Here is a 15868-nt window from a genome sequence, read left to right as displayed (position 1 = left end):
CTGTCAAAGCAGTGCAAAGCAAAGCTGAAGCAATGCAGATAATGCGACCGGAATACAAAATGCTTACACACACAACAACATACCGACACTCATTGCGTATATACATGCATATGTATATTTGTAATAAATATATACAAATGTTGTGAGTGTATGTCGCATGATTTTAACGGTCGCGCAATCTCCTCAGCGCCTAATTAAGCTATTTCCAAGAAAATATGCATGCAAAATGCCAGCTAATATTTTATCTAATTTATACAGCTTAGACATGCGACGCACGAAAAATGCAATGTGACCTCGCAACGTGAACTGAGCGGAATTTCGGTAGGCACTTTTGACCGACAAGTGACATTGAAAAGTTGAGGTCAACCGGGGGTTGGGTATTTTTGCGTTGCACTAATGCACATTGTGAGAGGCGTGTGGGCAGGCGGGGGCGAGCCTGTGTAGCGGTAGTACATGCCATTGTTGCCGCAGCGTCACTCACGCTCACCTCATCATACTTTGTTGAGGACGCGCTGCGTTGCATGCAACATTAGTTCATTATCGCTAGCAATTTATATAGTACCGAGGTGTAGTTGCGCATGCGCGCACACGTAAATGTCCGCTCGCTGAGTATATACATATATATATATATGTATATATATAATTACGTGTGTTTGAATGCATGTACTTGCAGTTGGCATTCTCAGGTGAACGAAAGCTGTACTCCAGCGGCAGCAATTGTCGCTCCCGAAACACCCGCATGTGTGCACCGCCGCCGCAGCTGCTGCGATTGCTGCTGCCGAGGTCATACCCTTGCAACTAATTGCTTGCGCACGCTAACACTTGCATGCGCGGCACATCCCTGTACGCATGCGCGCATCGCCGGCATAACTGCCATGTAGTGGCGTCTTCTTCTTAGCTGCCGCTAATTTATTTTCAAATTTCAGCTCATTGGAAGTGTTTGTGGACATAGCAATTTACGTGGGTTGGGCGTTGAGTTAAGTGATTGGTTGGCCGATATGATGGGAGCAGCAACAAACGGTGGTGTTGTTGCATTACTTATTGCCACAGTTAAATGAACTGCGTGGTGTGTGCGGCTTTTATATTTACAGCTTATCACCGGTCATCGGTGAAGCAATCAGAGTGTGTGACAGTTGCGTCAACTCCCCGAAAATTTCTGAATTGCTCTCCGTTGGTAGTACTGCAATTTTTGCGAGGAGCAGTAATTTAAATGTTGCTAATCTTATGCGAGGTTGTTGCTGGAATGTTATATCCCATAAATAGTTTTTTATTTATAAGTTGCGGGTTTTTAAAAGAATCACTCGTATAAAAAGTAATTTAAAATTTCACGGAATTGTTGTTGCATGATCAAAGGCAGCATTAAAATGTACACCGCTGGAGATCGGCAAAAAAGTATTCAATTGATTTGGCCTGTTCAAACAATGAAAGCTTTCGATTTTATGAGCTTTCATATATTAAGGTAGGGGGCGCTGTGATCGCGTACCCTGTAAATTACTACAAAAAATCATAAAGCGAAGTTCGAGGGCATAGTTTTCGGAGCTTAAGGCAAATTTGACACTGCTTTAGAATGAATTAAACCGTTGTTAAAGTTTTTTTTTTCTGTGCCAATATCATATTTTGAACCTTAAAACGTTTTATTATTAAAATTTATCAAAACCATATATCGTATTTTGTTCATAGATTACATGTTCTGTCAGAATTTTGCTCATTAATAAAAACTAGGATTATTGCGTCGCAAAGGGTACTTTTCGGGGCTTTATATATAGCATCAAGCTAAATACTTCATCATCAGACTCTATTAGATAGTCAGATATGGCAAACTAGCACCGCTCATTTACAGAAACTCCGTATTCAGCCTCTGCGTTATAGTACGGAGTCAAATCATCATATTGGTTATAACTGAAAGAGTCGACCGCCCAACGCGCCAGTCCGTTTGTGCTAAGTACAACTGGTTCATGTTCTTCTAACGAGACATTGCGAATTTGCCACCCAAAAGTATACACTTAAAAGCTTTCTGAGTAAACGCCTTAATAGCTTTCTAGTTACAAGCTCAAGTGTGATCAAAGACGCGCGCGAATGCAATTAATCACTGAGGAGAAATGGCACCAAATAGGCGACAGAGCATAAAATCAACTGTCACATCAAGCGAGCGAACACTTTATGGAAATCACACGTATGTATGTATGTATATCTAAATGTATATATGTATATGTCTATTAAAGCGTTTGCGGTTAAATGACGCGGTAAACGTTGCGGCAAAAAGCGCACACAGCCATCATGCCACATCAGGTGGCACATGCAGTAGCAACTGTAGCAGGCAGCGCATTTCACTGATGAAGACAGGAGTACGTGCCAGTGTGTGTATGAGGACTGCCATGCGGGCGAGTGCACCAAATGCATGCGACATTTAGCGGATGCGCGTGATAAATCACAACCGCCACACGGTATTAAATGAAAACCATATTCAATTAAGAAATGCCAACCGCTGCGAGAAGCATAACAACGCTTAGCGTTGAGTACTATGTGAAGCGGACCGGTATGTGCTGGCGCGGCTAAGAAGGAGACGGCGCTTAATGCCAGCCAAAGTAGACGGCGTTGCGGCGTTTCCTTTGCGGCAAGTGGCGGTGGCAGGACACACATTTTCAATTTTATTTAATCTTCCATGCTGTACAAATGTTGGCAATCAGAGAGCAACATTTTCGGTGCCGCCGCCGCTGATGGTGTTGTCTGACAGCTGCAGATAGCACATGATTAGCTGCCAACATACACACACATACAAGTGCAGACGCGCGCTTACAGAGAGACTTGTGTACGCTTATAATTGCAGCTAATATATTTTTGAGCGCAGCGGTGACTTCTGGCTGCCGCTCAGCGATGGCAACTGGTTCGAGTTCGGGGCTGCAGCGGCTGTTGGCTTTGTAAAGCTTTTATTTAATTCCACTGCGGCTTAAAATATGCCGTGCGTGCACATATACTATGTGTATGCGGTAACTGTAATTCTGCATAGTTGTAACGGCAACAACAACAGTAGCGGTAGCAATAGCACACATGCATGGAGCGGCGCATGGAGCGGAGTGCCTTTGAATGGCTTTTCTGTTATTTATTAATTCACATTGCAACATGTTGCACATGCATTTGCTTGTATTGCGGCTTCAAGTCTGCCTTCGTCTTTATCTTGCGTCTGCCTTTTTGACTTTGGTTGGATTAAGTTCGGTTTTCCGCTTTCGGCTAGCAGGCGTTTGGCCTTATCTTCGCTCTGCTTTGCCAAAGGCGCAAGGAAAGTGCTCTTTGGCGTTTAAGAATAACACACAAGTGCGCATGCGCAACCATTCACTGCTCTTACGCGGCGCTACAGGCATAAAGCAGCAGTGCACTGGGAGAAGAAAATGTTGCATTTATTGTTTCGAAATTTTTAAGCTAAAATATACAATGTTTTAAATTAAAAAATGTAACTCTCAATTATTGATTCATAGAACGAAAGATACGAGTACCCCTAAAACTATGGTTGAAAATCTCTTAGAACTATTGAAAACGGTTGTTTTTGCAAGAAATCAAGATAGATAATAGGCTTTACACACATCACAGTTTTTCTATCATGTGACTGGGTATGGAAGCGGCTTCTTCCCTTGTTTTTTCGTCACTCTAATAATTTAGGTTAAAGAATCGATCCAATGTCAGGCCCACAAAGTAGTCTATCTTCTAAATATTATATTATAATCAATTAAACTTTTACAGTAAATGTTATTAGTGGCTTTTCAATTTTCAAAAAGTGAACGTGACCTTGACTAAAGTAATTTTAAAATATTATACTTGCAGATAAGTCGAGAACAGAAATATCACAAATATAGCCTCTTGATACCCAAAAACTTCAGTTATGACTTTCAATTCGTTTTAATGATAATGTGGTCTGGGTCTAAGAATGGAGGTTGGAGTCTTATGTAGAAGTTAACGCAAGTGAGGAAAGTTCTCTGAGCGCCATTCATTTGGGAGTGGCCAAAAACTATTCTTTTACATATGGCTCAAGCAGTTCATGACTTTCGGTCTTAGACCATGTATCCTCTGGGTAGCCAAAAAACATCCGCTTGAAGACGAGCTAAAGTGAGAAGGTGAAACATCCGCTACCCATGATTGTGCGCTGGGTTTGGAACCTGCCACGCAAAAAATCTTACCAATGAAAAGAAGAAAACAGCCTCGGATATAACCGCGTAACCATTAAAGAAGTGCTAAGAATAGATAAAAAGGATTTCATATATTCTCCCAGCTTCCGCATTCTAAATCTTAAGATATTTGAAAACCCGAAGAGAACAAATTTTGTTCTCAGTGCATTTTTGCTACCGTACAGCTAGTCAAAATTAAGTTGTCTGGCTGAGAAAGTGTGAATAAATCAAAATATGCAAATCATTAGAAATCCGCCGATAATTCATTAGTGAATAAATAGTTACAAGCGTCGAGAAAGACGCGTTGAAATGTTGGCGCTACTAATTGCTACCAGATTTATTGCAAAGATTTTCACTTTTCAATGCGAAGATACATTTTTTCCTAACAAGAAAATGAAAATTGAGCGCAAAAACGGGAAAAAGGAAAATCAAATGACTTCCGCGAAGATATGAGGATAAGCAGAAGATATAAAATCGCTCTAAAGTGGCTGAAATTCATTCTAAGTGCTGATATTTAGCACACAACTGTGAAAGTGAAAAAAAAACCGTAAAGTTGCTTATTAACGGCCGGGTCGTTCAACTCGCCTTGCAGCGACATTTTCATAACACCCATGTGCACCTTCATTAATATGCGAAATTACATACATTAGCTATATTGTTTGCATCTATGTATGTAGTTATAAATGCATGCATGTATGTTTGTACGTGCAGACTCCTTCGAAATTTTGATTAATCGAAGATGCAATTTCATAATCATCATATCGTAGCTTTAAGGCCTGAGCAAAGCCAAGCACGAACCAAACAAACACATGTTCCGTTGTGGCTGCATTACAGTTATTTTTCGTATTTTGACTTCGGAACAGGCAAACTCACGGCTAACAAATTGATAAATCGTGCAGCGCGTATTTGCTCAAGGCGCTCAGTTACCACTTCGTTTTGCAACGATGAACCAAAATCGAAATACACAATCGCTTATTGCTGTGTCTTTGCTCGTGTTTATGCAAGTCTTTGTCTGTGTGTGTGTGTTTGTGAGTGTCAGCTATGTCCACAGGTAATCACTAATGGGCAAGAGTTGAAAAGTCAAAGAGTGTCAAGTGACAAAAAGAAAAGAGGCGACAAAGCCGATTTTGTGGTGAGAAAGAGGAGCGTGTCTCAGCTTACGTGTACAACAACAGCACTCATTACAGGCGACTATGTCATATTTGTTGTGAAGATTACAAAGGCTTGTGCAATATCTTTCAGTCACACAATTGCATATTTCCCCCCGATAGGGTTTTACTTTTTATTTTGGTGTTCGGTGCTTCGGTGTACATCATTTATTAAATTTGTTAAATTGCAAATAATATTTCGGTTGGTATTTCATTTGTGGGTTTTAGCCGTTGTTAACCGACTCTCATTGTTGGCGCTGGACAATGTCTGATGGATGTATTCAGCAGTAATATTATACGAATGTACGAATGGTTTGAGAAGTTTGGCTTCAATATCCAATTTCGGTACATTGAAGGAGATGCTGTTGGAAAACGGATTTACTTAAAAACAAATAAATTGTGACTTAAGTACTACAAATCGATGAATATTTTGTCCCCTCAGAAAAAATAAGTTAAAAGATGTCTCTGTGCTTGAGTCACTGCCGACGGTGGGCGCTTTGCACAGAAAATTTAAGACCATGCAAACATTAAACCCCGCAGAATGAAGCTAATTGACAAAGAAGTCGATTGTGAAAAGCAATATCTTAATGCTGTTTTCTTAATTTCCATTTGATAATTGTCAATAAATTTCAATGAAATCTTCGGCCTTAATTTGAAATTAATGAACTGTGTGAGATAAATGATGAATGCCATTTAATTCAGCGAAGTAAAATCTAGAGATCAAGTTGAAAAGTCCTGCTGTTCCAATATTGATAATTTCTAGAGTCTCGAAAGCTTTCGATATTCTATAGAACTCACGTTCTCAAGAGAAAATTTAGCTCTTTCGAAAAGTTGAAGTTAATGAAACTTACTTTTAGTGAGTCTAAGAGGTTATGCATGTAGTTTTCTCTGAAGAAATCTTAAGAAAGTATTCATCCATTTAAAACTATTTTCATAAACCAAAATCTTAAAATGTATGCTATTAAATCCATTATTCCCGGTGTTTGACCAGGGGAAGTGACATATTTGTATCGTTTGTATGAGAGATAGCAACTGAAATAGTATGTATACTTGGCTCTAATAAGTATTCAAAAAGCTCGTGGTCATTTTCATAATAATCCTTGCCAAATTTTGAGAAGTTATACAGACGGACGGACAAACGGACATGGCTAAATCAACGCAGCTCGTCACCCTTATCATTTTTAAATAACCGACGATTACTTTCGGATGTGATCCCGATATACGACATGTGTACAAAAAGTTTCGAGAACTTTGAATAATCGCGGGTTACGTGTATTCGATTTTCGCTTGTTTTTTTGCATTATTTCTTACTTATGCTGACAAGGTCGGCCATTTTGAATATTTAGTTAATTTATTAAAGCTGTTTGTTGGATGCTTTTTGGTTTGTCTTCGATTTTTATACCAAAATAATCACTTTCGAGCAAAAAGCACGTCGCGTTGACAATGCTCATAAGATGTTGAACTAAATTCGCGTCGACCCAGGTCTGCCCCACAGGATCATAACTGGCGAATCATGAGTTCTTGCCAGAGGGTAGAAAGGTCAATAAAGAATATTATCGTCAAGTTGTGTGCGATTTGCAGGAATAAATCCGCCAGAAACTTCGGTTTTGGAGAAGATCAAAAATTAACTTTTGTACTGAGATAACGCCTCCGTGCTTGTCCATGACTATTTGATCAAAAACAACTTACTAATGGTGAAGTAGCCACCTTATTAACCAGATCAGTAAGTTTTTTTGCTCCTAAAACCGAACAGACCTAAGAAAGGATGACGATAAATGGACGAAGAAACTGTCTTGAAGGAAAAGCACAAGTGTAATGTATCTATGAACAAAAATTACGATATTTTTAAGAACTAAGTTAAGTTTATTCAGTTCAAACCCAGTGGGAGGACTTAGTATTAAGCAGAAGTATGGAAGATTATTTTACTAAAATTATGAATAAAAGTTACATCATAGAAAGTGTCAGTTATTCTCGCAAAAGGAACAAAATTAACCAACTTTTCACTAACACTTTCTCCCACACACAAATAGACGAACTTTATCTGTTACACTTACCTCGTTAATTTCATCCTCGAGCGCTCGCTGACGCGTCAATTCACGCAAACGCTCACGACGCTGCTCCGTGAGCTGCTCTAGCCGCTTGGCCGCGCGATCGACCTCATTGAATAGTAGTGTCACTTTGTGCAGCCTAATTGCAACATCCACGTTGCCCGTTGCACTACAGTTATCTGGCGCAACAGCATTATTAGCTACCGTCGCGTTGGCCGCTACTGTTGGCCGGCTGATGGCATCGCATGACGTCATTGTGCTGTACTTTGACGCAGCGGGGCGACTTTGTGACGACTGTTGTTGCTGTTGTTGATGTGTCATGCTAAAGCTATAACTGCCACCAAAACCGAGGTGGTTGATGGATGAAATGGTGGACAATAGTTTGTTGCTGCTGCTGATGCGGCGATTGTTGTGGCCTACACCACCGGCACCACTGCTGCTGCCATAGCAATAGCGCCCATTATTGTTGTTGTTGCTACTGCTTGCCACGCCGATGTTGGCATTATGATTATGGCTATTTTCGCCAACGTCAGTCGCCGTCGCTGCAACGAGCGCAAACGATTTGGCCAGCTGCTGCAGACGCGCTAACTGTAAAGCGCCGCGCTTGCGCAAATTATGTAATTCAGAATCCATAAGCGCGCGACTTAGCGCGCGATGTTGCGCGTACAATTGGCGACGTGTGGGTAAACCCTGTAGGTCGGCGGAGCGTATGTCACTCATGGCGGCCACTAGCCGCTGGCCCGCCGTGGCGCATTGCAGTTGAAAGGGTTCCAGTGCGACGAAGAATTCGCGCCATTTCCGCGCGTCGTGATGATGCAAACCTTGCAATTTGCCGTACGGTATTTGCGATGGTGCAACACTTGTCGTGACTTCATTGACGCTAATGAATTTCAACGAATGTTGTATTTGCGGTGTCGCTGGTGCTTGCTGTTGCTGCTCCTGTTCCGGAGAGGGGGGAGAAAGAGCAAATCAAAGAAACGTGTATTGTTAGTTACGATTTTGATAGTTGTTGCTTTTGTTGTTATTTCTACATTCAATCATTGGGTCGGTCCGTCGTCGCTTCGTTTGCCTACATATTTCTTTATTTGCACATCTGTTTGTCCGTTTGCCGGTTTGTCGCTTTGCTCGTGTCGCTTTGTATTTGTGTTTACTCTTTGCCAACAACAATTTTTTTGTTGTCATTATTTTGGTAGTTCTTGTTAAAAATCGGGTTAATTGGGTGTTATGTCGGGCGTTAACCGCGTGCTCAGATGTTGATCATTTGTTCGCGAGCTTTTTTTTCTTGCTGTGAGCTACAGTTTTTTCCTTCCTACTTTGTGGGTCCAAGCCGGAGTCTACATTGTTTCTATCTACTATTGTTTCTTTATTGTTGTTGTGGTACTTTCAATATCTTGTTATTTACTACTCATTGCTACTCATTCAATTGTTAGCGAATCGACATCAAGACACTTACCTCATTTCATTTAACAAGTAACTACAGTTTCGCCGTGTGCTGAGCTTTTTGTTCGTCGTCGCTGCTTTGCCCTGGCCTCCGAAGGAGGTACACACAAAGTTCAGAAGTTCACAACTGATTTATTTTGGGAACTATTTTCGATTTGAATGCCAATTTTTGAAAATGTTCATTTGCACTTAATACCCTTTATCGCATTTTATGGAAATGTGGGTGACAATTTTGGTAAGACTAAGTAGCTGAGGGCTCGAAAATTAGTATTTAATGTTTATTGTAGTGAAAGTATTGTTTTGATAAGGCTGAGTGGCTGTATATATATTTATTTAGTATGTCGTAACTGGTATTGAGTAGCACTGAAGGTCCTCTTGGCTTTTTAAGAACCCCTTTTTAAAAACTCAGACTAAGAAGTACGAAATAAAATCGACTTTATAGAATTATGTTTTTGAAAAATGTGATTTTCTCCGTTTTTAATCATTAGGACCATATTGAGGGCAATCAGGTCATGTACTTTTTCTTTCAGATATAAATTGTAACTATAAACTATAAGATTTTCTGAAAAATATACTTGAGTGGACTTCAATAACTTAACTGTCAACAGGTGCCTAAGATCCTATTTATTTTCCTCAAGTATTGTTTCAGCAATAGAACTTATTCAAAGAGAGAGATAGAGAGAGTGTGCGACAAAATGAGTCAAAGCTCTAGGATGGTTTTCAAAGGTGGGGTTAATTTTGTAGTTGTGACATATAGTATCAGTTAGCTGTACAAACAGATCGGTTCCAAGGAATATAGTTGACTTTTTATTTAAAATATTGGTCAATGTGTCAGATATATAAGCAAACATCAGAGAGAGTCCTGTGGTATGTCTGTGTGATAGAATAGGCTTGAATGAGTCTATTATAAAGATTTTCCAACTTTATATAAACTCAAAAAAAAAAAAAAACTAGTTTCTCTTATAACGGTGCATATTTGTGCTTAGAATGAATAAAATCGAGTGAAAACTCGCTCTAGACAGAAAGGGCCTTATGTACCTGAAGATATTTCCCTGCCTTTAATCCTGACAAGTTGAAAGAGTATGAAATGTTCGGTTATACCCGAACTTAGGTCTTCCTTACTCGTTATTCTAACTTTCTTCAATGAAGACTGAGACTTTTAATCACTTCTTTCAAGCATATTTTTCTAAGTATTCTGTGTACTTTAAATCACTCATTAAGTTTTTCAGAATAATTACGAAAAAACTTGTCCGATAGCCATGGACCAAATTTTCTTAATGTCACAAATCTCTGCCTTTTGGTATAAATAATATGAGATCCTAAAATAAATTCCCATAAAAATATGGAAAATCACAAAGTTGGCCATAAATTTTGATCCGGCGCTTACAAGCCCGTGCAATGTGGCCAAAGTACAATTTTGTGTTAGAATGTTGTTGCAGTGGTTGTTTAACTGTTTTCAGTTTTGTTAATGTGTGTGGGTGTATAACTCACCTTATTGCAACTTTCGTTATTCTCGCCATTAGCGCAACTGCTGACAGCCGCGTTATTGCCAAATGCTGAGTGCTGTTGCTGTTGTTGTTGCTGTTCCAGCAATAACTTGTGTTCGAGGCAAACGGCAAGAATTTCGCAATACGCAATTTGCCTTGTCAGTAGACGCAGACTTTGGCAAATTAAGTCGATTACGCACATTTGGCCCGACTTTTCGATGGCAATTAGAATGGTGAACGTTGGTGTTGCAGCACCGTGGCTGCCACTGCTGCCGCTGTAGTTGCTGTCGCTGCTGTTGATGGCGTTGTTGCTGTCAGCAGTCGCATGGGCGGGTGATTTAGCGGCGGTGACGGTGGCTGTTGTGACATTTGAGGTGACTGACACACTTGCGGAGTTGCCAAATGTCGACGTCGCTGCCGTCGCTGCGCTGGCCATTTTCGGTGTCGACGGACGGTTGACGAACGCCGGTTCTGCCGGCGACTGTTGGTGGCTGTGTTGAGTTTGCTGTTGTTGCATTGAAGGTTGCGGCTGCTGCGTGGTGGCACGGTCATTAGCATTCGCAGTTGAAGTTCTGCAAATTGAAATTGAGAATGAAAACAAAAAATAGTTTAGCAAAATGCGTGACTGATTGTCAAAAAAAGCGAATGAATTGCATGAAGGCGATGCAGATAAACATTAAAACTCGTTAGAGACATGTACACGTTTTATACCCGAGATTTTTCCAGCTGCAACAAATAGATAATATGTTCTTGAGTGTGTGTGATTAGATAAATGATCGATCATTAGTCGATCTGTGTATAAACTCGTAAATAGTCATTCAAATGCATTTATGAATACAATGCAAGGGATGGCCCTGTAGGAAACAATTTAGATTGAAGAGTAGTATGTACATTACTTCAGGTCAGAAGAGAATAGTGGTGAGTATAAAAGACCAGGTCTCGTCAGCAGTACGGTTCTCAACTAAGTTATCAAGCAACTTTTTTCCAATCTCACTCGATTCAGGTAGTTTGATTTTCTCCAAAAAAAAAAAAAAAAAATTAAATTTGTATCAGTCCAGGTCAAATTTGATCAGATGATGTTAATAAAGGAAGTAAAAGTTCTTAAGTAAACATATTGGAATTATGTTGTAACCAAGGATCTTCGATACGTATTATATCGAGAGAATCACAGTACTTTGCAAAGCCTGTGATTTACAATAAATGTAGAGTCAACACGGACTCTTATAAGATCTACTGATCTACAAAGTTTGTGATCCTAACTACGACATTTCACAAGGCTGGTTTTGATTAAAAAGACTACCGCGTAGAGGATATAGATGGCATTTTTTCGGTAGATATTTTTGGAGAGAAGTATAGGTAACGATATTTACAAGCATGATTTCATTAGAGTCACCATTTGATTTAATGGAAACTGTTAAATTTACTGGAGCTCGTTAGAAGTTTTGAGAAAAATAGTTTCGCAAATTTGTGATGATTGGCCGGAGTCGGTTTGTTATGATTAGCTCTAAAATGTAAAACTAAGCAATAGCAAGTCCCCTCTGCCTACAAATTACACTGGAGTTAGTTAGACAGTTTCAAAACTCGTATGTATCTGAGTGCGCTAGATAAAGTAAACTCTTGCCACTGCTTGCTGATGTTCTTACTAAGTACAAGTCTAATTCTAACCCCTTACGGAGTTTCTATTCCTACAGGTCACATTTATTTTAGCAAAAACCATAAATATTTACGCATTTGTAGCCGGCTGGCATAATTTACAAACTGAACCCTGACACAGAAAATATCATTATTATTGAATTTTTTTCTTGTCAACGAAAATTGCATTCGCCATTTGGCCAACTCTACACACACCGGCGATCGCCTGAGTATTCTCGCTGTTATAGTAATCGAACACAATCATTTATTTATTATCGCTCATTTGTGGCACAAACAGCAACGATAAATAAATGCATGAAAATAAATTCTAGATGTATAATAACCCGAGGCATTGCCAAGCCGAACGCCGAAGGTGCGAGGTAAGCCGCTTGTCGCAGCTTACAACACGCTCGCTATTTAATTGAAATGACGCCGCATGTGGTCAGCTTTGTCTGTCAATGTTGGCAACAACATAGTCAACGACATTCGTGACTCGACAGCCAAACACACACACATATGCTATTTGCCAGCGCATGCGGCATGACTAGAGGCGCAGCGCTTCTTCAGATCAACCTACGCAGTTTTTGTTGTCTCTCAACGATGTGATGGGCTTTGCTTTTGTTGTTGTTGATCGTAGTAGAGTCTCGTGTAATTTACTGTCGTTAGCTGAGTGACTTCACACTTTGAGCTGTGTTGGAATTTTTAGTTTTTGTAAGTTGTTGTAAAGTGATTTGAATTTGAGATTTTACTTTTTGCGAACGCTGCTGAGTCCATTCAAATGAGCTTAGAAATCTTGAGAAACCAACGAGTGCATACTAAGTTGGCATTGACTGCAGATAGTAGCATTATTTAGTTTTTAGCCAGGTTTCTTACCATAATTGTGATGTGTTTTGGTTTCATCTCTAAATCGCTTGAAGCTGGCTTTGGCATAACCTGCCAAGAGATCTCTTTTAGATAGTGATGTATGGCATTGTGCTAAATAAAGTTCTTCCGACCTAAGAAATAAACTTTTTTGGCTCACTATTGTATGATTTACTAAATTTTTCCGCGAAAAGTTCTAACAATTACTCTAAGTCAAGTATTATATCTACGAAACTGCTCAAGTCTGCGAGGGCTGCCAAAAGTATTATGCTGTTTTCCAATGATCTTTGGGTCTTGCTTTGCTTAGCTCCATATTTTTGTTTTCACATACATATTTCAGAGTTGTTTCTGCTTGAACATATGAGAAAGAACTCTTACCACTCTTTTTCTATGTCTAATTTGTACTCATTACTTTGAAATTCTAGGTAAAGGTCTCTGTTTTCTATAATTCTTTCATTTTTCCATTGCCTAGTAATTTTACTTGGAATATAATTACAGAGCTGCGGGACAAAAAGAGAGAGATAGTTACCATGATGCCAGAGAACTTAAGTCCATCATTTTATAATCTTGCATTCATTGTTTTTTTTTAATAGATAAACTTTGACCGTCATTATTTATTGTGGTTTTACCAACTTGAGTGCAAGATAGGAGAGAATTCCCGCTTATGCTTCACTAAAAAGTATGTATCTCGAAGAGGACTATATATAGCTTTGCTAAATCTATAAATATAGTATCGCAACCTCTTTTTATATTTCCTGAGTAGATTAAGTTGTTCTATCCAACTTGTATCTAAAGTAGCATGTATGTACTTGGCAGCAAGTCACTAGAGAACATTAAAGTTGTCTGCGTTCGATTTCAGCCTCACCTTATAATCTTGGAATTATTAATTTTTGCTATTTGTTTGAGTGCTGTTTGAATTATTGTCGCTTGTTGCGAAGATCGCTGTGCGCGCAGCTTGTGTGTCCGAGCAGCAGCAGCAGCATGCTGTTGCAGTAATTTGGGTTAATGTCGCGTGTATTTGTCATAATTTGCCTGCGAGCTACTCGTTGCATATACTTGCCTCAACAGATTTGTCGGGGAATCTGTGTTATTTGCATTCGTAAGTACGAGTACAAGTGTGTATAATTCGTGTGCGCGAAAAATAATGCGCAAAAATACTTGTTTAAACGGTTTTTGTAAAGTTGCTGGAATTTCGAAATAAAGATCTCAGACAAGCGCACCCATTAACATGAATCGCTAAGACTCAATGATTTAGGGGATAGTGGATTTGGCGCACACACAACAACAGTGACATAAAAAGTATGGACAGATCATGTATTTAGCCATTCTTAAAGAATATTCCTGTGCCTTATGAGTTAATTAAGACGTTGAGAATATTCATTAAGATACAGTTGCTTGTTCTTTATATTTTTTATTATGTCGGAAGAGATTTCGAGTTTTTATAAAACATAAGGGAGATAAGATAAGAACTGAAATAGGCTGACATTTAACTGGCAAACCAAAGTTATAAGGATTATCAATTTTTCAACATAAAACGAAACTTCAAAAGAATATAGAAGTATCGATGTTCAGATATCCGACTATGACTAGATTCGCGTTTTGAGGCTAAAGAATAACCTATCTGTCTGAGGCCTTCATGTAAAAGTTCTGCTATTATATACCGCTGAGTGATTCAGTATCTCATAAACGGTGAGATTATTTAATTTTTGTTTGTCATAGCGGTTTTCAATGCGATCGGCAGAGAAATCGAATTAAGACTTCTTTCTTTTCTAAATGATACCTTGAATTTAGTATTCAGCTTAAAATAATGGTAGCTGAATAAAGAGCTGAATACAAAAAAAGAGGTCAGAGGTCTTCTACGAAATATTATATTCATTTTCTTAAGTTAAATAATTTTTGAAATCAAGAAGGAGAATTTGGAGATGAAATGAAATTTCTGAAGTGAATTAAAATCGATCGGCTGGGTAAAATTTTAACATGATTTCTATTTATGAATAATAATCTCATTTAAAGTTAATTAATAAAAAAAAAAAAGAAATTTTCAGAAACCAATAATTTTTATCGTGCACAGAAACTTCAATAAAATCAACAATTGTGCTTTATTAAAAATTATTATTATACTAAATTCAACAAAATCAAAAATCACTCTTTCAAACGTTTAATTATATTCAGCGCTTATTCAGCTACGTGAACTCATGCTGCAGAAGCCAAGAAATTTGTTTAATTAAATTTGTTTTTTAATCCAAAACATATGAAAAAAATCGCATTTTCCGACGTTTAACCACATTCAGCACCTATTCAGCTAAGTGATTTTATCGACTTCGAAAACGCTGCAATCGTGCTACAGAGATCGAAAGCAAACCAAGAGCACAAACGAAAAGTAAAAGCAAGAACAAAGTAGAATTTGTAAAAGCCACACCGAAGAGAATTCCATGATTCGTAAAAACTTTATGGAGACACCGTAATATTTAGAATTTTATAGCGCAGCGTGGCGTGCCATCATTATGAAAAAAACAACAAAGGCAAAGTGGCCGAGCTGTGCTTAATAAGGTATAAAAATGTAAGACCAATAAAATTTCACTTTTCACCTGTCTCCCAATGTTAGAGAAGAAACCATGAAGATAGAACTTCAGATGAAATGAAACAGAATATGAAATAGAATACATCTACGAATGTAAGTACTTCTGAGTGAGTGGTGGTAGCTAGTACTAGACGATACTAAAACTTTTAATTGAAAGTTGTTGCAGCAATTAATGGTGCGAGCAACTGCGTAAAGCTCCCCTCTTGCCATATATTACACAGCATGAAGGACTCTCAGTTATGAGGAAGTCACTCGTCTTTGTTGGTTTGTGTAGCAAAGAATTTTAAAATTGCTTTACTAAGTTGTGTAACAGCTTCTTAACAAGCAGTTTACAGTTTTTATGTGAGTATAAAAATGCAGGCAACCAGTCACGTGATCAAAAGAATCGTAGAATGTTTTATCGATCTGCTGTGAAGCGAGGGCCTGCGCGCATGTGCTCTCACGCTATGCGCTAACGTCTAACGTTTGGTGCGCAAGTCAAGTGCTGGCTGGTGAAATTTTTATTGCGCCCAAG

General features: G+C 38.9%; 1 protein-coding gene across 4 annotated transcripts in view; it reads right to left on the bottom strand.

The window, feature by feature from the left end:
- LOC108969628 overlaps positions 1 to 15868 on the bottom strand; it is a 170613-nt gene that overhangs the window by 39429 nt on the left and 115316 nt on the right. For all 4 annotated transcript variants that reach the window (XM_018934465.1, XM_018934467.1, XM_018934468.1 and 1 more), the window contains 2 exons: positions 10285 to 10852; positions 7360 to 8292 (listed from right to left, as the gene is read on the bottom strand). In XM_018934465.1, coding sequence (XP_018790010.1) covers positions 7360 to 8292; positions 10285 to 10852 — 1501 coding nt within the window. The remainder of the gene's footprint in view (positions 1 to 7359; positions 8293 to 10284; positions 10853 to 15868) is intronic.

The sequence above is a fragment of the Bactrocera latifrons genome, unplaced genomic scaffold (genome assembly GCF_001853355.1).
Source record: "Bactrocera latifrons isolate USDA-ARS-PBARC rearing strain unplaced genomic scaffold, ASM185335v1 scaffold_26, whole genome shotgun sequence".
Taxonomy (NCBI): Eukaryota; Metazoa; Arthropoda; class Insecta; order Diptera; family Tephritidae; genus Bactrocera; species Bactrocera latifrons.
Note: the sequence above shows the minus strand (reverse complement) of the source record. Positions and strands in the feature narration are given on the sequence as shown.